At 39.6% G+C, this 25,090-nt stretch overlaps 1 protein-coding gene across 2 annotated transcripts; it reads right to left on the bottom strand.

Annotated features, from left to right (window-relative positions):
* Nucleotides 1–660: 660 nt before the first annotated feature.
* On the bottom strand, nucleotides 661–23,964 carry wls (Wnt ligand secretion mediator). Of its 2 annotated transcripts, XM_039602210.1 has the most exons (13): nucleotides 23,697–23,964; nucleotides 19,618–19,890; nucleotides 16,244–16,368; nucleotides 14,977–15,138; nucleotides 11,351–11,487; nucleotides 8,366–8,534; nucleotides 6,950–7,069; nucleotides 4,350–4,447; nucleotides 3,560–3,623; nucleotides 2,886–3,029; nucleotides 2,660–2,743; nucleotides 2,381–2,549; nucleotides 661–1,660 (listed from the first exon to the last, which is right to left on the bottom strand). In XM_039602210.1, exons 1-13 carry the CDS (start codon nucleotides 23,800–23,802, stop codon nucleotides 1,551–1,553), a joined length of 1,761 nt encoding a protein of 586 aa, XP_039458144.1. In that variant the 5' UTR covers nucleotides 23,803–23,964; the 3' UTR covers nucleotides 661–1,550. The 2 variants fall into 2 exon arrangements, with proteins under 2 accessions (XP_039458144.1, XP_039458145.1); XM_039602211.1 differs by lacking the exon at nucleotides 6,950–7,069 and having other exon boundaries at nucleotides 23,697–23,963.
* Nucleotides 23,965–25,090: the final 1,126 nt, after the last annotated feature.

Genomic DNA, 25,090 nt, shown 5'->3' with positions numbered 1-25,090 from the left:
ATTTAAAAATAACTAAATTAAACATCAACAGTAATAAAGACTAAAGTAAAAATAAGGATTAAAAAGAAAAATGAAAAAAAAAAAAACCAAAGCATTGGTAACAAACTACACAGAAAAAAAACAAAACTACTGAAAAACACTATTCACCACATTTTGAGCAGCATTTTTTAAATTAAATATTCTGTTGCCCCTTAAACAGTTATACTTGGTTTCATATCAACTATAATCCGGAAAGCAAATTTCTAATCAAGATATACTCAGTAGTAGCAACACAGAAAGCTGCATTCATAGCACCAACGTCCCCTCTGGGACCAACATGCAGGTATGCAAGATCATTCTCAATGAAACACAGTAAAGATTTTCCCTTATTCTTAATGTTTAGAATAAACACTGAATCTGTTTCCTGTTACACCAAAAGTCTCCAGCTAACTTGATAAAAGTGAAAGCAGCACTGTCATTCTGCTGTTAGCCTTGCTGAGGCGCACTCTTTCCTTCCTGTGTGCAGCAGAGGTACCAACGCTTTATGCATCAAAACCCTTAACAAAAAACACATTTTTATGTCTTTGGTTATTTCATTTCACGTGAAATGGTTAATAAGACTGAAAATGGGGGGGGGGGGGGGAATCTTAATTAAATGAAAAAGTCTTAACAATACACACATTAAGTAAACGTTTTTATTCAAATTAGCATAAAAAGCAAATAAAAGAGCCCAAGCTAAAAAAAAAAGAAAGAAAAAAAGCGTAATAGGCTACAATCAACTTCAAAAATATTGATAGAGCTGGATGCATATATTTTGTGAAGTTGAAAATAAGCACTTTATAAAAAATAGATATCTACACTGTAACCCAATAAACATACAGTATGCATTTCCCAATGTGGCTATGTGGTCTGTAGATTTCCCCAGTGAGAGAGAGAGAGATATATATATATATATATATATATTAAAAAAGGACTTGAATGACTAATTGTGACAGCAGTACTCCATATGATCTACTTTCTATGACACATACGTTTGTGACAGGTTCTGAACGCCTTGAATGAGAAAACGCCCCCTAATAAAGCAGAAAATCAAACCACGTGTCTAAAACATCTTGCAGTCGGTCTTTGTCAACTCAGGTATTTAAAACAAATGGCACAGGAGTGCGACAGCAGCTCACGCCACAAAGAACTGCTTTTGTCTCCCTGTAAAGCAGCTTTTTCAGTACCAGACTTTGTGTGAAAGGTATTGCGCAACATTAACAAACACCACATAGTTTACAATAAAGTATGAAATGTGAGAAGAAATTCCACCGTGAAATGAACAGGACTGATAGGAGTGCTGATATTCAGCCTTTACAAATACAAAAAGACACTTTGGGAACATACTGGCTTTTAAACAACCTCGTGGTTTGGTGCCAGAGAGCAATTTCGGGGTGATGGTAATTGCATGCATGGTGGATTGCCGATCCCATTTTAGAGCCATTTCAGACATAAAGAGGAAGCCTGTTTGATTACATATACATCAGTGGTGGAGCAGAGAGTAGATGGGAGTCTGCGTAACAGTGTTAAATCTATTCCTGGGCTTCTTTGCCAATCATCTTGTAGATCTCAGTGGGACCATCGACATGTGTGATAGTTGTGGTCAGCTGCATGTCTTCACCGATGTTCACTCCGGCATCACCTGCACATAAAACATCATCATCACATTTTTAAGGACATCTTTAGTCCTTTTTGTGTTTTTTCCAACTTTACATTACTGCAGGCAGGAGTCTGTTGCATATCAAGTTGCTTTAACTGAATTTCATTTGCATAAACACTCTCAGCTTGCGCAAAGCAGAAGTGAAACTGGAGAGCTGAAAAAGTAAATCAAAACAGTGAAGCTTGGAGAGAGCTGCCCCTCCCATGAGACCCCTTGACGCACTTCAGGGAAAGCTTCCAAACTTCAAACCCTCTTTTTCTCTCTCTCATGCCACTGACGTCGGGAGATGGATGGATGGTTTTCATTACTTCCTTGCTCTTTGCCCCACCCCCTCTCTTCACTGTTCCCTTCTTTTCTGCCTGGAAGGAAGCCTGGTGTCCATTAGAATCTCACTCTCAGGCCAAAGAGACCCTTCTTTCCCCTGGGAATCAGGCCTTTCTCACTCACTCCAAAAAACAAACTTTGGATGAATAGGCAGCTTTACAGGAGGAGACAGATACTTGCTCTCTACAAGACTGAAGTAAGAGCTACAGGGGGCATTAATAAAATTCAGCTTTAATACAATGAAGAGAAAGGGCTTACGTCCAGGAGCAAGCAATAAAAGCTAGCCTTATTAATAAATTATTGCCATGATTTTTTAATTTTTAGAGACAAAAAAGAAGGGTCGGGTTAATTATAAGGCAAGTAGAAAGGTGTACTTACCAGTGATGCACTGACCACTTGACTGCTCATCTCCATAGTGTTTGTGAGACGGTGCATAGAGAAACATGATGGCGAACACGTACAGATTCCACATGCCGTAGATCCCAGTGAAAAAGGCGCTGTTCACCTGCACCGTGTGTTCTCCCCAGTGCCAGTGACCTTCATTCACCTGGACCAAAACCAAGAGACACCATTTTTAATGATATTGTCCTTTCAATGTTGTAACTGGCCCTTACTCTGAGACACAACAGATTTCATAACTTTATGAATGAGACTCACCTGACTTATGATGAAGAAGATCACTGTCAGTGCAGCACAGGCCAGAGTGACCAGCATGAGGAATTTAAACCTAAAAATCAGACCCTAAAATGATGACAGTGGGATTACTTAGTAAGAAAACATTAAGCATCATAACACTGTTAGGAGTGCATTAATGTGTGTGTAAGATAATAAAGAACCTAGATCTAAACACACTGGCATGACAGACTAAACCACAGACACACACCTCATAGTGAAGCTGTCTGGCCTTAGTCATGGCAGGGAGGGACATCCTCTTGCCACTAATGTTGCGGAAGACTTGAAAAACCATGAAGCAGAGGAAGAGAAAGTAGAGACACGCACAGATCCCTGCCACAATTATGAAAGCCATCTAAGGAAACTCTTGTCAAGGAAGTAAGTAGTAGTAGTAGTACTAATAGTGAAAATAGATGAAAAGGTTCCACAAATTTAAACTTATAAAACAAATTTTCACAATAATGTCTGAGCTGAAAAAGTTAAAGTTATACTCATAAACCCACAACTGTATTCATGCAGTTATGGATCATTGTATAATATATTTTAAAGCAGCCAAGGTGATCCCCCCCCCCAAAAAAAAAAAGTTTGCACACATAAACACAAGAACCCTCAGCAATGCACGTATGGCATAACTGAATGTTTTATCATATTAGTCAAGAGAATACAGTTGCCAGTTTGTGCAGAAGCCAAGTGCAGTTTGGAAGCTGGCATAGTATTAATGAAGAAATTAATCTGTTCCAACAAATGAAGCAGAAGATCAACCATAAAAATGTTTATTCATGCTAAACTCAGAAGTCATGCTTTGGTAATTTACTCTGCCAAAGGGTCTCCACTGTCATCATTTCTGCCTAATGAATGTTCAGCATTTGGTCATAAAAAGGATACAGCCAGCTCAGTTCCTATGTCCGAAGCCCAGATGCTGTAGAAGGGATTTTTCAGCTGGACACCTCTAAGGAGGAGAAAAAAAATTAATAAAAAAAATAAACATCAAGTATGACAGAAATCTTTTTTATATACAGACACACTTCAAAAGAGTGATATGACAACACATGGAAAAGAAAAATATTGGTACAATGCATGCAAAGCCTATGAAAAGACAAAGTGATGCAAATTTGCGGCGGATGACTAATGAATTTTTTTTTTTTTTTTTTTGTTAAACGAAAGTACATTTAACTAATTTTCAACAATTAGCCATAGCAGTTGCAAATAAGGAGTGATTATTGTGGTTTGAAAAAAGAAATTATATAGTCTCCTGATGAGTATCTGGACTCAATAGTGTCATGTAAATGTCATGTGTGTATTCATGATCGTTTATGTTAATGAGAGTGTGGGGAGTGAGTGGGAGGGTGGGGTGGGCTGCTTTTAACCATGTAAAGCACTTTGTGCTACATTTTTTTGTGTGTGTGTGAAAAGTGCTTTATAAATAAAGATTGATTGATTGATTAATCGAATCAATCCATTCCCTGTATGTCTGGTTTCCAAACAGAGACAGCAAAAAAACGCCCAGTTCAAAGGTTCATAAACAAGACTTTGCGAACCAATCAGTGAGGTCACGGTGGCTACGTCCATCTTTATACCATCTGTGGTTTGCTGTAAACGCACCTCTATAATGCAATAGACACACTCTGTTTTAATACGGTTATTTAAAACGGTGTTTAATGAAACTTAGTCTCACCTCTCACACATGTCAAAGATAAAGAGGCAGAAGGAACCAAACACGATAGGTCCGACCTGCTTCCAGTAAATTGAGAAACGGTTCCTCTCCATCTGGTCCTGAAAGAGAAGCACAAAACAGACAGATGTTTTTCACATTTCATCACTTACTGCATGCTACCTTCTCAAGGAATGGCCATGCTGTAGATGAAACTGATGTCCTTTCATAAACACACCATCTTCATCAGATTCTTTGACTTGCGATTGACTGACTGATTGATTGATTGGACTGCGATCTTAAAATCAACTACTGGCTGTGCTCGCTGTCACAGACATGTTAGCAGCAGCAAATGTAGATCTCACAGTCAGTGGAGGGTAATTTAGAAACTATGATATCTTCTGATACTATGAAGACACAAATCAAGCTTCAGTAGTTGCAAAATTCTCTGACCTGTGACATCTCGCATTTGATGATGCCTGTTCACAGGAGAAACAGGCTCCATCCATTGATTTCCAAGAAATAGGAAAAATACCAAATATTTCATCCGAACAACATCAAACACTACACTGTAGTTACTCAGATCATTAGCAGTACATCCAGTGAGTGTGAGGTAGATTTGCGACAGACAGGTGAAGGACAAACAGAAATACAGATTCTTTGATTTGTTAGCAAAACAATTTTAGATGTAATTACTGAAATAGCAAAAGCTGAGAAAACAACTTAGCACTATGAGATTAAAGATTAATTCTAGAGGATGTTTGGACCTGTGCAGTTATTCAGCAGAGTTTTGTGACTTGGTGACACACCTTGTGCCTCAGCACTCCCTGACCTCACACTGTAACCACTCTGGCACCTTTGTGGTTCCTAAACACTTAAACTGCAATAATACCACTGACAGTTGATCAAGGAGGGGAAAAATAAAATAAAAATTGAGTTACAACACTGGCATCCTATTACATAACCACACCCAAATTCATTGAGCACTTTACAATGACCCATTTTTTGACAAATGTTTGTAAAGGCAGACTGACTGGCTAGGTGCTTAATTTTATACAACCATGGCAACTGAGCTGAGAACACCTGAATTCAAAGATTAAGATTTGTTCCTCAATACTTTTGTCCAGACACTGTACCCAGGATTAAGACGAAGATGAAGACGAAAACGAAAATATCAACAGGCACCATCAAAATATTGAGACTTTTCTGCAGAAGGACCCAAATGACTCGTCATGCTGCTTTACATAAAGAGATCCTGCTGTATCACGCCACAAGAAGCGCTTTAATGAGACGACGTGAATGTCAGACTGAAGTTTAATGTTCAGCACAAGTTGACCAAGCTGAAAGAGTTCAGAGTTAATACACACCAGAGGTTATAAATGCCAAAAGGTGTGTCTATTAGATGTTGACAGGGAGAAATCTAACAAACTTTTGTGCAGCAGATACTTGGATGAGTAATAGCAAGAAAAGGACAAGTCAAATTAATAAAGTCTGTGATATCTGCAGAGACCAACACCAAGGATTTGGAAGTTGTTTGGCAACATAATAAGCACACCTGTCTAATGTATGGAATTTTTTAAGACAGCAGAGTCATCAATTATGTAATAGTCACCTGACCATCTTTTCCTGTTTTGATTATTCTAAATGCCCGGTGCGAAAAATCTTCATGTACACAAAACAGTCTGAATCTTTCTGTCGCTCACTATTGTCATTCAAATTTGTAATCCAACAACATGATCAACACACACACACCTAAATTTGAAACCAAACAGACCAGTAAGAGGAGCAACCAGAGAGCAGGGATGTCACTGTTCATTTTGTGCATTATTGCTACGATTTGCTGAATTTTGTTTATGCAAAGTGGGCGGGTACTGGGATAAAACTTCTCTAGTAGTCTCACCAAAGTCATCTGTCAATGGGTGGAAAAATACTGTTGTATGACAAGGTGGGAAATACATCAGAGCCCTGCACAAACACAGCCTCGAATGTATGAAATGCCATAAATGCCAGCTTTTGATCTCACAAGAGCAAATGAACATCTGCATCACACACGTAAAATGTACCAGTTTCAGATCCAACAGGGGACTTTTAAAATATGATGTTCCCTTCTATTAATATCTAATAAAACCCATTTGAAAAATACAGTGATTGTACATACATTGTTAAACATATCAGCTCAAGCACCGATCACGGCTGTCATGCAAAACTGTCTTGAACTTTTACACATTAACATACAGCAAAATTAGATAATGAACAGAATGAACAGGTTGTACAGAGCAAAACCTTGAGAACAAGCAACCAGGTTTAAGAACAAGCCATGGAACCACACCACGTACAAGCTCAGGTGTTTCAGGTAGAGATGCAACATTGCTGCAGAGGCTTTAGCATGCTGAAGCCAACGAAAACAAGTGGAGCAGAGGCAGCCAGCCAACAAGAGAAAAGCCTGCTGTGCTACAGTCCAGAGAGTTGAGGCGGGGCAAAGAGACGATGAACCCGTCTGAGGCAGACACGGAGCTCATCAAGACAATGGTCACTGTGTTCAGGTGACAAAAAAAAGCTGATGTCTGATCATCTCCGTGACTGCCTCAATCCAGGCCAGATTACAGACGTCAGATAAAAATAACCTGCGATTTTTTTGTGGGATGACGGCCAAGTTTAGGGAGGATTTTGATGGCTGGTACACAGAGATCACACATCTTCAGTTCTCCTCTGCCCAGAACCAATGTTTCAAAGAACTCTGTTTCCTGGACAAAAATGACAAGATAAAATGGGCAAAACCACTTTTCCAAACTTTATAGTGTGACGTGTAGGTTTTTAACATGAACCCATGACAAGACTCATGACTAAAGCTTTTAGTCATGAGAACCAAATGTGTTTTTTTCACATTACTGAAACAAACCCAAACAAATATGCATGTAATGAAACATTAAACTGAACTCTTCACAGCTGTCATATTTGCTTGTTCTCTAGCTTTCAGTTAACAGTTTTGTTTAGCTGTTAAGGGTCTTCTTTGAGGCTACCTCCACACGTACCCAGGTATTTTTGAAAACGCAGATTTTTCTATGTGTTTGCACCTTTCGTCCACATGTAAACGGCGTTTTCGGTCACTGAAAATGGAGATTTCTAAAACCGCCTGCCAGGGTGGATATTTTCGAAAACTTAGTTTTTGCATTTACGTGTGGACGAGAAAAACAAAGAAAACGCAGCGTCAAAGGTGTGCGCCTTTTTTGACGTCACACTGTGCGCCACGTTATTGTTTCGGTGAAATGAATTTCTACAATACTGTTACTGGTACTCTCTGCAGTGTTTAAATGCTTACATATACACACACAGTTACTGTCCCTCCACACATACGACTCGGTTCTGCTTCTGTGCCCCATCTTTGTTTACTATTTCCCACCAAGGCTTCTAGACTTCTGATTGGCCAACATTTCTACACGGTTAGGAATATATCGCCACCTGTTGCTTTGGCATGTTCCTAGCAGCGTTTTCCTTCATTTCTGTGTTTACGTGTGATTGTTTTTTAAAACGAAAACGGAAAATCTCCGTTTTCAAAAATACCCGTGTACGTGTGGACGTAGCCTAAGATGAACACTCACTCAAAAAAATTATTATTATTTAATTAAACTGACAAATAAGGAAATTATATAAATTAAGAGTCAAGTCTTGCGAGTGATGAATATGGGGATGCAAGATGTACTTCAAAATAAATACACCTTTACACTCAGAAAGCATAGAATAGGATCAAGAAACAATCTGCACAGATCCTCTGTGATTACACATGCAAGTGCATGGTGCTCTGCATTTTCCTACATCAATATGAGCTGGAATGGGGAAGAGAAGACGGTGCGCAGTAGCTGAGGCATTCTCCTGAGCATGCATGCAGTCCTTGCTTTTATCCGAGCCCGATCATCCTTTCATATAAACACCATAATTCAGGATACTTAAATAAAAGTGAGATTAAGAAACTGTAAGTAAGATCAAAAGCGAGTCAGAAAAAACATGCACAAGACCAAAGTAAATGGAGCTTTGCACAGTACCATAAGGTGCTCCCCGCAGAAGATGATCCAGAAGGAGAGCAGCATGGAGTAGAAGATGCCCTGCCTGATGTCTCCAAAAAGCAGCATCCATGTCCAGTTGAAGCCGACAGAAAACCACTCCACTGGGATGTTGATGAATGTCATGGAGATTCCTAGAGCCAAGATTACCCTAGGAAAGAAAAAAGAAAAAAAAAGAGAAAAAAGAGACAACCATGAATTCAACATTACCTACTTTGATGACTTATGTAATGACATGTGACTCAGCATAGGAAAAGCCACCCAAAGATGTAAACCGGGAATTTCAGCTAAGAGCTAAGCAATGATGCAATCAAAAACAACTGGACTTTCCGATATTTCCAGTGTTTATTATCTTAACTCCGCGGTCTGTAGATTTCTCTCAAAACTAAGTGTTGTGTACTTAACACTTTCTAATGTATAAAAATTAAATAAACATCATTTTGACCAAAGTTCTTGTCCCGCAAACCTCTGGGCTATGAGGGGAACCCCCCCCCCCCCCGCCCCCGCAACCTTCCCAGTCAGCAATCAACTGCTACACCTCCCACCCCTCTCCACCGCAGTCATGCTGGAGTCGTTTCCATCTTTAGCCTGTTGTGTTGATTTTTTTGAATGGACACAGTTTGACATCTTCATGTTAAAATTAATAGAAGATTTAATTAAATCTGTTTTTTGCATGTTTATTGAAAAGCTTCGAATTTTTTAGGAAACAAGGGGAAAAAAACAGTTTGAACTAGCCTGGTTTTGACACATCGAATATGGTGGCATATAAATGAAGTTTCATTGAACATTTCATTGAATTTGAATTAAAGACTGGGGAAGTAGGACTCCCAGTGGGATTTATGGCATGCTTTTGGTCCCACTTGACCCCTCAGAAGGCAGGGTCACCACAAATTAATAAGGCTGTTCCAAGTGATCTGGAATATCTTTATCATAGTGAGACATTCTCATCCTGAAGTGTGTTTTTATTTTTATAAACTTACATCCCAACAAGTATTATTTGTTATTTCAAAAAAAAGAAAAAAAAAAAAAAAAAAAAAAAAAAAAACAGTGCCTAATTGTGTTGGCAGCTTTAAGGCAATTTTAAAGGATAAACCTCTGTATCTGGACTAAAACTGTTACACATACATTTTTTGTTTTAGGCTGAGCATTTACTTAACCAGGCTTAGTAGACTTCAGGACATTGATTAGCTTACCCATTCAGCTACAACCACAGCATGTTCCCATAGAAGCTTGACTTATGCGTTTCTAAATCATGTATTTTACCTAAACAGCCTCATTACTGCTAGACCTTTAATATCTGTTTCATGAAATCTAGAGTCCACTGAACTGAGAACAATCACCACAGAGAAAGAGAAAATTAGGCTTGTCTTCTTAGCAACTTGCAACAGGTCCCTGCATGTGACCAGCTGATATAACAAATACTGTAAACAAACAGATAAGAGGGCAAAACAGAGCTACAGAAGATAGATGACCTAAAATATGTGGGTACAAACACTTTATGATAACACTGTGGGCAAGAGAAGTAATGTGATACACGTTCTAAGCAATTTGACGCCAGACAGTTCTGCAAAGTGAACAAAGTGAAACCACATTAGATCGGTATGTATGGAATGTGTCCAGGGCACCATCGACACAGGCAGGAGAACTGGGACCTGCATACGCCTGCATGTGTGAAAAAAGTCAAAGGGTTTGGTTTGTAAAACTGAAGTGGCAGACATTTTTTTCCCCTACTTAACACAGGACAGCATGAAAAGTACAGGTGTAACTAATAACATGAATTATGTCTTAAGTGCATTTGAGTGAGTCAGGCAATAGATGTGAGCAACCATCAACATTATCATTTGTTTTCTGCTGTAGCAACTCAAAATGTCTGTTGCGTTCTTGAGGAGTTGACATTTTCAACACGTTTCCAATGACAAAATAAAGATGTTTCATATTATCCTGAGGTCCCCCTCACATCCATCCTCCTCACAACTTTAGAGAAAGTCTGAGGTTTACCATTCTGACACCTATGTGGGCTAGCATGGCAGGAGACTCTAGTAAAGCTTTTAAAGCATGAAAAAATCATCCACTGTCCACAAATAGGGTACAATTCGCACTTCCTGAGAGCCTGCTGGTCATCTGGGAATAAGAGCCTTGAGCTGGAAAACACAGAGGGAAGGAGAGATACACTGACTGTGTGTGTGTCCCGGTAGCGGGTGTGTTCCTGTCCTAAATGCGTGTGTGCAGCATGTGTCAGCTGAGTGCTAGCTTGCAGATTTTGTAACGCGTTTCTCGCTTCGCCAGGCTTTTCCTGTGGCGCAGAACGCTGCCTCTTACTGATCTGTCTTCTCTCCACGGCAGGGGGTTAGACAAACACTGGGCTCGGAGCATGACTTCAACTTGTTCACAGGACAGCACATCTGCCTCCATGTGTTGCTTGAACCTTCATCGACTTGGCTTGGTTATAGAATTCTTACAAATATTTGAGGTTTTTTTGGAATTCACAAAAACAGCCATGCAGATTTCTCATGTTTCCCACATTGCTTTGCTTACACCACCTCACTGAATTTTCAGTATGGTACTTAAAAATCCAAGTGCGAAATACCAACATTCCTAGATACCATTCCTCCTCAGACGCTTGATGAATAACACCCTCTGATCTCAGTGACCTATACTGTACACAGCTAGGATGACCTACTTGTTCTTTTCATCCATAGTTAATATGTACTTTCATCTAGTACATGCGCTGAAGCTGAGCCATTGTGTTATCATCTAACAATTACTGCAGGTCCTCAACATATCATTGTAACTGAGCCACAGCTAATTCAATTACTTGAATCTTCATCACTGGGCACCTGAGGGTAGATGGATGGAGTGAAGAGAAAGGTGGATGGCAGCAGCAAAATTTAGTGTTATTTGAAATGTAAAAGAAAAGTTGCACTTTTACAGATCATCACTATGATGCTGATAATGAGGGGGCCTTACTTCTCTAGCAGGACAGGAGGTCTGCTCATGAGGGTGATGCGTCTCCAGTACCAGATCATGATGATGAGGATGCTGGGTGTGAGGAAGGTCTTCATGGCAAACCAAACTTTGGTGAAGCCACCGTTCTGATGAATTCCCTGATGAGCAAAAAGAAACGCTATCAGTGTCAGTGCACGATAACACTCATAGCCGTTTTCCACTAATACCTACTCGGCTCAATGTGATTTGACTTCACTCAGTTTCAGTTTTTTTTCCCCATTACAATTAACTACAACATATGTGTGTGGGTCGAAACATACAGCACAATAATGAAGGATGTCAAGGCGTTGGTATACCTGCTGCTCACTGTATTGATTTTTGTGCAGTTATTTCCTTTGTTGTTGGGTTTCAAAAATGGCATTTTTGATTTTGTGTAGGAGACACTCTCATGACTCAACAAGTGATGCTGCTGATTAGCCAGTTGGTGGGATGTAGTCTGTTGACGTACATTTTTGGATAGCCTCAGCCCCTGCCGTGCAGGTGCTTAAAAAGGGCCTGATAATAGGTATAACCATCTAATGGAAACCCCTAAAAACTTAGGCGAGTTGAGCAGAGCAGAGTAGGTACTAGTGGAAAAGGGCTATAACAGAACGCACGATCTGATATCCTCGTGTTGGTGTTGTTCCCACATCATCATAATAAATGTTATTCCAGGTTCAACATTGCAAGTGACCAATCACATTGTTGTGACGTAATACTTTTGCGACTTCGGAAAAAACTGCCTTAAAAAAATCTACTTAACTTGCGAGAAACTGCCTCTGTCCACCAATCCAGCAATTGGAATTGTTAGCATTTCAGTATACTGTTCTTTAATAAACGGTAAGCATTATACATATTGTCCTTGCAACATTGGAATTTCATAAATGAACTAGAAAGTGCATTTTCTGAAAAAACTGCAGTGTGAATGCTTGAATCTGAATGTATGCACTGAAATGAATTGATTGCTGAATTTAAGTTAGAAATTTTGAACGAGATAAAAAACAAACAACAAAAAAAAAAAAAACAGACTTTAACCTGAAAACAAAAGTGCTGAACTGCTAAAAGCTGATGGTTACACAGAAGAAGAAGTTGGAAAAAAAGCTGAAAATGTTTTAATTGTAAATTAGAAAAACCTAAGAAATGAGAAAAGAAAATTTAGAGTCAGAAAACATCTGAATGAATATTAAAAGTTCATATTCTTTGAATCACTGAATGACTAAAATGTGATCCCTCCACTTGGATCCACACAGTTTTAAAGGTTTAAATCTCTGAGCTCTGAAAGACACGCTGTTGGAAAGAGAATAACGATGGCGACGTTTTGAGGGTAAAATGATGGCTGTAGAGCAAACACTGTGGACACAGCAGCAGTTGAAAGAGAAGTGTTTAAGATGAATCTTGGCACAGTGAGAGACAGAGCTCGTTAGGCAGGCAGGTGTGAGCCTGGTTGCTATAGTGACTGCACCCAATGGCTCCATACACACACACACACACACAGACATGCACCTCACTTTTGCTGCTTAAAATGAACAGAAAAGTCAGCCACAAACAAATCGTTCCCAAATGAAAAGTACATGTCGTATTGACAAAATTCTTTCACCGTGAGCGCCAGCAATGTCCAGTCTACCAAATTCTCAGTTTTCATGCCTGTGGAGCTTATTATATGGACGTGGTGACAGTGGAAAGACACCATGGTCTTCTGATTTTCAACCGAACCTTCTGAGCCATTTTAACATTAGAGTCTATGGAAGAGTTGGAGGGAGGAGGCTGTGCATTGGTGACATTTATGAAAGAACCATAACACCTAGTACAATAGTAAACACATTGGATGAAAGAGGACAGCGATGGCTACGTTTTGAGGGTAAAATCATACCTGTAGAGCAAACGCTGCGGACACAGCAGCAGTTTTAAGAAAAGATTTTAAGATTAATTTTCTTGCTCCTCTCACTCTAGCAGTTGAGCTGTCTCACTCTAGCGGCAACATTCCGTCCCATACACACCCATTATAAACTCTGAAACGGGTGAAAAAACATCATGAAACTTAAACTGGAACTGAAGAAAAAGTTTAATAGATATAAAGATAAATACAAGTTGAATAGTTGAATGTCTTGTCTTCGTTTTAAAGTTTGAATGGTGGCTCTACGTCAATGTATGTGGAAGTAGATACAGTTTAAAGAGGAGTAAGTTGAAGGAGAATTTGAAGGGTCTCCCCATTGAAATACATGGGAAATTTGTGTGTGAATTTGAGTTTTCTTGGGGTTTTTTGGGTGTATTTCGTTCTTAGCATTTTTTTTTGTTTTTTTTTTTGTTTTGTTTTTTTTTAAACATACTGTAGAATTCCAGTTACCACATTTCTGGTCATATGACATCCCGAGTGCCCACTTAAAACAATCCCCACAGTTAATTCAACATTAAAACAAATTTTAAATATGTTAAATAAATAAATAAATAAATAAAAGGTTTGCTCTGTGATGAAATATTAAATAAGCATACATCGGCGGAACCTTGGCGCATTCCGGAATTCCGAACATTCCGGAACCTTGGCGCATTCCGGAACCTTGGCGCATTCCGGAATTCCGAACATTCCGGAACCTTGGCGCATTCCGGAACCTTGGCGCATTCCGGAATTCCGAACATTCCGGAACGTTGGCGCATTCCGGAACCTTGGCGCATTCCGGAACCTTGGCGCATTCCAGAATTCCGAACATTCCGGAACCTTTCAACATTCCGGAACCTTGGCGCATTCCGAAATTCCGAACATTCCGGAACCTTGCAACATTCCGGAATTATTGAATTATAATTATGAGGATTTGAAGGGTCTCCCCATTGAAATACATGGGAAATTTTTGTTGAAAAAAGTTAAATAAAATTAAAAATATAAATGTTAAAAATGAGAAAAATAGAAGCAGTCATGTCCTAAAGAAGAGGAATCTAACGGTGTTTGAATGGTTTTTCTAAGTTGAACGGTTTTGAAGGAGTAGCAGTACAAAAAAAACGTACGGAATATATAATAATAAAATAGAAAAATAAAGATTACAACAACAATCCTGTGAATGCTTTTACAAGCATTCACACTAATAATAAAATAGAATAAAGATTACAACAATACTGTGAATGCTTTTACAAGCATTCACACTAATGAATCGCTTGGCTTGCAAAAGTATTACGTCACAACAATGTAATTGGTCACTTGCAATGTTGAAACTGGAACAACATTTATTATGATGATGAGGGAACAACACCAATACGAAGATATCAGATCATCCATAACGCAACATCCCTTAACCCTTTAAAGCCCAGCATATCGTATTTGATGCATGAGTTTTTGTGTGAGTTTTTGAGACGTCCACATCATCAGCATGACTTTTTTTTTTTTTACCCTCACAAAATTATATAAATTGCATGACACATTTTTAATAACTAAATTGCTTATGTAGCAAATGTGATACAAATTAAAACTCATTTATGCAGATTAAAAATTTATATACTTTTATATATTTTGTCTAAAGGTTCAAAAAACACTCCATTATCAAAAAATTAAAGATTTCTGGCAGTTGTTTCATGGCATTGGGGGGAGGGGGGGGCACTGACATGCCATTGTGAAAACTTACAACAAGTCGGATGTCTTTGATCTCTCCAATTCCCACATTAATCTTCTTCCTCTCGTTGACAGGCAGGCGAATGTTGAGGAGGTAGTACTTATGGGCCACGCTCCCCACTTCCATGAAAGGTAGCAAGTCGCACTCGTAGTGACGGCCCTCATTCTCGTGAGTCTGGAGAAAACATTGAAGCATTTGAAAACACGTTTACCTAAAGAGGAAAGCTACTTGAATTTATTTTAGGTAAGCATCAGCATCAATAGTTCTGAAACTGTGACTAAATCCATAAGATTAGCTGAATGTAGCTTTGAGGCAGCAGCGTAAGTAAATGCAGAGCATTTTCCATCCTTCTTTCCCACAAAAATGTAAGCACAAAAATAGCCTAGGCAGTGTTTTCATTGGAAATTTTGAGTATAAAATATCTCCTTAATACTTCAGTTTAACTAACTTACCCATGTAACTTGTCAGAAGCCTTTACAATATAAAATATATTAAAATAATATAAAATATAAAATAATATAATCATTTCTACCTGGGATGCTGTACCTTGGGCCAATTTTTTTTTTTACCAAGGGTTCAATAGCCTGCTTTTTCACTAGGTCATAAATTTGGGTATTCTCACTAAGGCTAATGATACAGACCCTTTTTCATAATATGAAGAGACTTTGGAGCCAGAAACCATGCGATTCATTATATAAACTAATATATATAATAAACTAACCTAACTTTACACGTCATTCTTGTATAAGCTGATAAAAAGGTTACATTATTAGTAAAGCAATTTATCCATCTAATCTTGCAATTAATACCTAAACAGAGTATCTATTCCATAAAAGCTTTGTACCATATTGCTTCATATTTCTATTTAACAGCAGTTGGAAAAATACTATAATACCTCTCCTTATTCAAGAGTTATGCTCTCACCTTTTAACAAACCCCATTTCCCCTTATTGCTAAACAATAACCGACTAAATATGATTCAGAGAGGAGAACCGAGTTCTTAGGTAAGTTAAGGGTGTTGCATCTAGTTCAGACATGTCTGCAAAAACAGCAGGGTAGACAGAGCTGTACTTTAAACCCCTAAAATACTTTATACTTATACTACTAATTTTTTTTTTTTTTTTTTTTTAAGTACAGCAGAGAAATTAAGTTTGCACTGAGTTATTGAAGCTACAGGACAGAGGCAAGCCCAGACATGACACAACTTTGGCTCTGTGTGCCAAGTCAATAAAATGAGCAAGCTTTTGTAATTTAAAAGTCCAGCTACAGTCTTAACTACCTTGGTAGCGGTGAAGTTGCAGCTGAGTTTCCTCTGCTCGAGGGAATGAGCCATCTCTGTCCATTCACTGTTCATATCATCTCTGTAGGCCAGGCCAACGTCAATGTGCACCAATGCTCCATCCGCTGGGGAAAAATAATGATAATAACAATAATAATAATAATAATAATAATAATAATAATAATAATAACAATAATAATAATAATCACCACCACCACAACAACAAGTTGCTTTTGCATTAATATAACACTTGATATACATACTCTAAAGACAATACTGACAATAATAAAGAAGGCAGAGAGAAACATTTTCCCACATGGAAAGAACAAAAAAGGCTCTGAATAATACATATACACACACGTCTGCATTTTGACGTGTGTTGTGCCTCGTCACTGCACAAACCTGCTGCCTCTTATCATCCTCGCAATGAGATAAAATTAAAACGTGGTGACAGACAGCCACGGCCTTTTCAGTATACAGCCACCAAATGCTCTTAGCAGCGGACCCCTAGCTTTTTTCTTGCATGTGTCAAAATCTGTAGAATGTTTAAGAAGCAGTTTAATCACTGGCAATCGGCATTTGCATCAAAAAGTCATTGAAGGCTACATTTCAAACTGGCATAGCTTTAGCTGATTTATTCTAAAAAAGTAAAAACAACATTCATGTAAAGTGCAGATCACTGGCGTGTTAAATAGTGGTCCTGCAAATCTGGAATAGTTCTGAAACACTCGTATTAATAAGATTATTTCTCAATATCTACGTGTTCGATATGGTTACTTCCAAAGTAACCATAGCAAGGTTACTTCCTAATACACCCAAACTTCAACAAGACCTTAAACAACCCAGCCCACTGAATCCAACAAAAAGATCCAAAGCCAAGCTATTAAAGCTGCATCTTTAGATCACATTACAAAGCCAAGTGTTCTCTCCTCCAGCCCTCCAGAGAGCCTCTTGTGCCGTTATGAAACAAGCTGGAATGAAGAGAAAGAAACCCGGTGGCCTCTGCTGTAAGACGGGGGAAAAAAAGGAAAAAAAAAAAAAAAAAAAAAAAAAAAAAAGAGGGAGAGAGAGAAGGAGAGGGAACCAGATGAAAACTGGCAGCCGACTGTCTCTGTAATGCCCTCCCCTCTGCCATTGGTTGAGCCAGACGCCCTCAAATGTCAGCTCGCTTCATGCAAACATTCCAGTCCACTTCAGCAGCCATTGCCACGGAAACTAAGCCTCCTCAACAGCTGTGTTATTCCTGGACCCGGGCCAGAAAGGGGGTGCTTGGTGCTGGGTGGAGTGGGGCAGGTGGGTGGTGGTTAATAAGGGTGACGCTCTTCTCTGGGATGAACATTGTTACACAGATAAGGTAGTCAAGGAAGAGATGGCCTTGTGTTCCTTCGTCATACACCAGAGGAACAGAATCCACCCACCTTTGTGAGCATGCTCTACTCGGGATTTAACCCTCACAGTATTTTGTTAGCGGCAGATTAACAAAGTGGCTCCAGCGTTTCAATTGGGAGCTCACTGGCATTTTTATGAAATCAGAATCAATAATTGTTTTATGCAGTAAGTTTTATTGAATAAGAATGTAGACATGGCTTAATATTAGAAGTTGTGCCAGACAACATAAAACGGTGATTTGACTACCTGATTGTTGCCCTTTTATATGATTAAAGAGCTTAGAAAATTGATCAGTGCAACAAAAATGCCTCACATTACGCAATGCTTATGCCAATTTAGGCAGGCTGTTCGTTACCAGCCTCTTATTTTTTTCAGTTTGAAGCTTACCTCCTCAGGATAAAACTGAACAATCAATAATGTTGTACACTAGAAAAGGGATGTAAATTATAGGGTTTAAAATTGTCAACTATTTTACGTTTCAAGGTGAGATTCCTGCTTTTTCCAGCACTACCCGATTTCTACTAAATGTGGCACTCTGCTCCTTCTGCATCCATTTGTTCTCACAGCACCTCGCATAGCTCAGAAAGATCAAAATGAGTCTATGACATCTGGCAAAAAGGCTTGTCTGTGGTCCAGGCTGAATCACTGACTCATCTGTCAGACAGCCAGGCAGTAAACAACCCACAGCCCCCTGACACAACCGAGGCCAAGAATGTGAGCAAGTAAGGGATGCTGATGAGTAGGACGCCACTGTACCATGGCTGTTTAGACAAGCCAGACCAGAAAGGCAAAGATTTTGAGGTATTTTGCCCTTTTTGTTGCTACAAATACTTCTCATCACCTTTGAGTGTGCTGGCCTACAATGGATTGTATTAAGGCTGACAAGCATGTGTCAGTCTAGATAAGCCTCTTTACATCAAACATTCCCATCGTACTCAACCTGACATTCAAATACTTTGCTATGCATTGCAATCCATTTGAAGACAATTTTTCATTGAGATTCAAATCGACTTCCCCAGACTCTGCTGGTGATCCAGACTCTCATTAGACTTTCTCATCATCCTCTCTAATCCCTTCTTTGAGGATTGTAAGCACCCTGCCATGACACCAAACCCTGTCTTCTCGGAGGTGCTACTTATTTCCCTCCTCCCCCTCTTCTGAAGTACTTTGACACATTATTAGAATGCTGCAGATCGAGCTGTGAACTGGTACACTTCACAACAATGTTGTTTTAAATTAGGTGAAGATGCAAAAAAGTTCCCAGTGGGAGACTGAAGACATCAAAAGGCAGCCTGGATCAGCAGCATAAACAAAACCAATGACAAATTTCAACCTTTTTTTCCTCCCTAACCCACTACAATTACATCTCAAACAGCTTACCCATGGAGGTGTATGGGTAATATCCTTATCAATCTAAGCTTATGTTAAAAAAGGGGGGGGGGGCTTGAATTGGGATAATGACATATCCAAGATATATGGAAAACAAGGGAATGTAATTGGCCTAAAGCAACCAACATAAAATGGGTTCTGTTTACATCTCTTTATACCTGCCTCAACAGTGACTGACAAAGACCCTGAGATCTGCGAGGCTATAGAGACGAAACAGCAAAACGTTCATCTTTGTTTGCTGCCTTTCTGTGCCATAAATTTAAGGAGAGACGTTTTGAGGAATTCTGAGTGTTTGGGGAAGGTGAAAGAGGGAGGAAAAAAAAGAAGAATTGTACTGAAAAAGATTAGCTGTAGCTGACTTTTACGACGCTGGTGACTGGAGATTACAATAGAGGTGAATATTTCAGAGGTTAGCTTTGTCCAGAGCCTCTGTAAATATTTTTCTTTTGTGAAAGCAAGAAATACCACAGAGACAAAATATTGACAAAGTTTATGGCATGCAGAAAAAAAAAGCCATGTCCTTGAGACGAAACATGATCCATGTTGTCCCATCCCTCATTTTCCTTTAAAACCCATAAGATACCTTTAGTTCTCACCTATCTGGTTGTACATCTTAAAAGCGATGTCAAACTGCAGAATGACCAGCATGAACTGGAACCACGGGCTCATCTCCTTGTTGGGAAGAGGAATGTGGACAGCAAACACAATGTTGTTAGCCTCGATCCCCTTGGCCATGGCTTCATCAAAGGACTGGATGTTAACACACTTCTTTTCACCCCAAGGCATGAACCACTTTGTTTGCTGCGGTTTTTTCACCTTATCCACGCATTTTGTGGCCAAGTAGTGCACTGCTGTGGTGGGGCTGGGAGCTGGAAAGACAAAGTGGTAGAGAGGTTAGACTAAGTGTCAAACTGAAATACTGCAGGAGTTTTGTTTTTTGTTTTTGCTTTTGTTTTTAAATGGTCCTACCATGCCAAATTTCCCCTCAAACTAATAAATCACATGAAATTATTTTAGCCCAAATATAATACATAAATCTTCAGTGCCGCAGATTAAACTGTTCAAGGACAATGTTAATATCTTAGGAACAGTTGCCAGTTTGACTTTCAGCCAAATCAGTACAAACACTTTGGTAATTACTTTTTACACTGTTTAGGAAATGCCTACAAGCAAGGCTCTGTCTGTGAAGTGAGAGGGAGGGAAAATTCCCGAAAGCTCTCAGGCACCAATTACAGTGTTTACGCATTGAGATTCATGAGCTCGACAAGACTGCTGTTTGCAGTCTCTACTCACAGGAACCATTGTAATAGAACAAGAACGGCCATTATCATGACAACAAAGAAACTGGCATCCTGTTGTGGAACCTATACGCCTGATGTGAACGACACCTGAAAGGTCTGAATCAAGGTGTAGACCCCCCCCAAAAAAAGCCCCCAAAACCCCTCACATTAATTTAGGAAATGATGCAAGACAATCAGCAAATCAGTGAATCTGTTAGATTCACTGTGGTTTAGCATTTACCTGCAAGCCCTTATACATTACTGGCTCAGACAAAGGTCACTTTTGTATTTATATTCCTCATAGCTGTACTCAGACATACACACAACAGCAGCATAATGAGCCAATGTAAATACACAGTACTTGCCACAGCAGTAGTGACACGCATTTTAATAAATCATTCATACACTCTTTAGTAAATTGATTTAAAAAATGCATCCAAACAGCTGTAAATGACCACTTTGTAGGAAATCATTCACCTGCAGCGTATAAACAGACAGAAGAGTACTGGAAGTCGTTTGCTGTTGGAATCTAATCAGCCCATCTCTGTGTCAGGGATATGTGAAGTCAAGTAGTTACAGAAGTTACCACTCTGCGTTAAGCGTTTACAACTGTTAACTCTCTCCCTTTATATGGAGACACTAATAGATGCATCTTGATGCTTGATCATGGAGCACGCATTTCACATACTAGAATCAACTGAATGCATCAAACTACACAACTTCCTGTTAACGATTTGTTAGAAGCAGTCCCATTAAGACCAGCACAGTCTCACGATAGGGTCACATACACACTTAAGCTAGTGATTTTAGTTTCTGGACAGAAATGTTCCAGTTTTGTTCATGCTCCCCCAACCCTGTTGTTGTTGTGGGTTTTTTTTAATCAATTTGGTCTCACGTGTACTGACTGGTTGATATGAAAAGGGGTATTAAAAGTAACACAAATTAGTAAAAACTCAACATACATGAGCTTTGTCTTTGGGGAATTCTCTAAAACTGACTTTTTTCTAAGGAACTCACAGAGATGCATCAGAAAAGCGGACATAAAACAAGGATAAACACCCTTGTGCTGTTGTTTACTGTGATAAGTAAATGTTATGCAGTCTGACCCAGCAAGATTACCAGTGTGCCTTTCACAAACCATATTAAGATGCCATCAGAGTAACAGAAAGTAGTTCTGAAAGTGGATGTTTTTCTTCATTAGTACAATATGGCCTCAACTTTTCAAATAACTTTATTCATACAATAAAAATTCTGAAAAACTAAGTCTGCACTACATTGCAGTGATGCAAACTTAAAATCCGAGCCATAAGTCAGACACTAAAGTTGAACTGAAACAAGCAGTGAAGTAAGCAGATTTAACTTTTTTATTATTATTATTATTCTTTAAAACACTTCCCACCGACAGACTGAATAAAAGAACAAATGGGTACCTGGGAGTTATGAAAGTCAAAACTAGGACAAAGGTCATAAAAACATATTTATGCCTCAAAAATGTTTTTGATTTGAATACTGGCTTATAACAAGCAGGATATAGATTCAAATCATGCAGATAAAACTTTGAAATGGTTTCAATCAAAAGGTATATATGCAAGTTCTTGTGCAATCAAACCAGCCTTCAACACAAACAAAATCTCACACTCTAAGATAAATATGCCAAATGCTGAGCAAATCTAAAAGAACTACTGGGAAGTTATTAAGCTCTTAGTAAAATTCCTAGTATGGTGCCATAAGCTGTAATCACCGTCTAGGGTACTTGTAGGAAGTACTGACTCGTGAGGATGAGCATTCAGAGCTTTGAGTTTTCACATCCAGGTTGTAAAACAGATTAGTGGTGTTTCAAAGAGGATGCAAAGCTCTTTTCTCCATCTCTACCGTTAGAAAGCACCAACTCACGAGTGGTAACACTGTTAGACTGATGTATTTTTCAACCTTTTATCATGTCCAAAGGTGCAGAAGCCACAAAGGGAAGAAAACTGTGTGCACCTGTCCAGAAAGATCCTGTTACTTATCTGAACATCTAATCATATCTGCTCACTCCAAACCAAAAGCTAAAGGGCGGATGCCACGGTTTACACACCTATAGGCTCTTGCACAGTCATAAAACTCCACCACCAGGATCTTTATCTGTGCTAAAGGCTGTTCGAAATTAAACATTAAAATGCGCACAGAGCAACAAGGACGACCCACTGGAGTGAATTAAACCCAGTTATCTGGATCCCCTCGGAGTTCAATTATCAAGTGACCCCGTGAGTCCAGAGGCACACCAGCTCCTCCAGTCTCTATCCCAGTGTGTCCAGAATAATGGCCATCCCCTCAGCCTGCTGACCCCATGCCGTGTTCCCGGGTTTGTCGGGAAACAAGGGGAGAAAACCCCCTTTCTACTCAATTACCCTCGCCGCCCCCGGCCACCGAGCAAACACAAAGGAATCTAGCTTCATTAAAACCATCTCAGCCAGGAATGAACCAAACAGGCTAATTTATCAGCCATGTAGAGAGAGGGAGACGGGGGACTGGCTGGTGGGTGGTTTCCAGACTCTAAAAGCAACACAGGCATCTTTCACATGGACCCAACTTCTATCGACCGTGCTGGTGCACTGCTGGTGGGGCTTGTGCGCGCGTAGTTGAGTGGGTGGATTTGAAGAAACTTGACAGCAACTCCAATACAGACCTGAAGGCAAAAAATGCAGCGTTGACAGCTGTGCGTGTATGTGTGTTTCTGTGCAGCAATGTCTGCCTCGATGCAAATGAAACTCGTGGAAGAAGGGAGAAACATGAATGCTCTGCCTGCGAGGCCGTGGGGATTTGGGGAGGAAAAAAGGGGGAGACAAACGCAGGGGGAAGGAAGGAATGAAAGGAAGGTAGAGATGCTGCCTGGGGGCCCCCACACAGCAGACATTATATACGGGGAGGAGGGGGGAGAAGAGGGAGAGGAGAACATTCGAGTTGGGATCAAAGTAGTCGGGGGAAGGAAAAGAAAAAAAAAGGTATCCCAGCGCTTTTCTGTGTTGAAACAGCCCATTAAAAGTGTGATTTTCTGCGTTATTTTTAAGCACAGAAACGAAGCCAACTGGTTGTGGGCACGCAGGCAGCAAACACCTTGATACAAAAGCAGTGATTTAGAGCGGAGGTGCCATTTCGTCTCGAAAGGTAAAAAATACGGCTAAAAGTTAGCGCCCTTCGTCTTTTGTTTCACCGGGAGCGTTTATTACCGCTCCTATCAAGGTAAATAGCGATGAACTCAACTTAAAAGTTTTCCGTTTTAGCCTTTTATACACGTTAACCTTTAAATACCCGCAAGCACGCGTGTACAAACACAGACGTTAGCTTAAAAAAGCACGTAATAAAAGTACAGATAAAATTGAGGCAAGGAAAACGGGAAAAAAACAACAACTTACCAATTAAACCGCCGACCATGAAGGCAAACGCCTGGAACAAAAGCAGAATAACTCCCACTATCACCAACTTTTTGGTGCTCATATTCTCAATAATAGCCCCCGCCATGGCGAAGGAAATGTTGGGTTGAAAATATCACCACCGAGCGAGAAACAGTAACGTTGGAAGGACAAGAGGGGAAAAAGGAAGAGGGAGAGAAGAAAGCGATGCATCCACTGCAAGTAGGAAGGCAAGCTGGGCCCCCACCGCTCTGCTCCTGCCTTTCAACTTAGGAGGAGGAGGGAAAAAAACAGGAATCACATGACCGAATAGCGCTCAGCTTTATCCCTCAACAGCCAGCTAAGACAAGGGGGGAAGATCTGTGGAGCGCCACCGCATTGCATTAGAGGCTGGTAATGCAGGTTACTGTGTCATTGAATGCCTGTAATAGCGTCCCTGTTGTGTGGGTACAGGGCTATTTAAAGGAAGGTTTGTGAGGTCCCATCTCATGTTTGGAGCCGTCGACACATTGTCCCCCTTAACCTATTCTTAGTCCAAGGTAGGAAGAGATATAAATAGGCGGCTGCACAATACTTAACTGTGTTCTGTAAGTTCTGATTTTTCTGGGCACGTGACATACTCAAAGGTTTAAGCTAACTAATGTTCGGCAGTTAAAAAATAAAATAAAAAATGTCACTAAATCTTTCTGGTTCCTAGAGCCAGTAACAAAACAAATTTCCCACCTGTGGGACTAATAAAGGTCATCTTATCTTATCTTATCAGACTTTCGCTGCCCGTCCAAAAAAAGAGCCAATTTAATTGCTTATAATTTGTAATTAAGTCTTCACATTACATATAGTAGAGCAGGGGTGTCAAACATAAGGGCCGGTGGCCAGATTCGGCCAAAGATTCCCCACTGTATAGCTTTGGAAAATGTGAAGAAATTTATATATTTTAACCTCTTAAATGTATTTCAGTTTTACTGCTTTTCCTTTTGATGAAGACATTTCCAATGCCCATTTGTATTACAACAAAGTAATTAACTATCCTTTAAACAATTAAATTAAATAGCAGAAAAAAATTGTTTTTTCCATTATTTCTTTCTATAGAAATTCTTCCTGCAGTTGTAAGGAGAAAAAATGCTTCAAGCTAAACAAGCTGCTTCTCTGCATACAGACTGCTTTCACTTTGGCTTCTTAATTCAGTGGTGGTGTGAGTGTGAAACTAATTGGATGGGAGCTGCTGAAAGATCCCTTTTGTTCACATTTAAACAGGTGGTTTGAAAGACTTTTATTGTGAAAATACTGACTTTTAGAAATAAAACCTTATCAGTGAAGGTTTGTCTCAACTAGTTTGTTGCACAGCTGAATCCGCTGGTGGAAACAGCAACTGGGCAGTCAAACTGCCCAGCATACAT

This window comes from Oreochromis aureus, linkage group 18, assembly GCF_013358895.1.
Source record: "Oreochromis aureus strain Israel breed Guangdong linkage group 18, ZZ_aureus, whole genome shotgun sequence".
NCBI lineage: Eukaryota > Metazoa > Chordata > Actinopteri > Cichliformes > Cichlidae > Oreochromis > Oreochromis aureus.
Note: the sequence above shows the minus strand (reverse complement) of the source record. Positions and strands in the feature narration are given on the sequence as shown.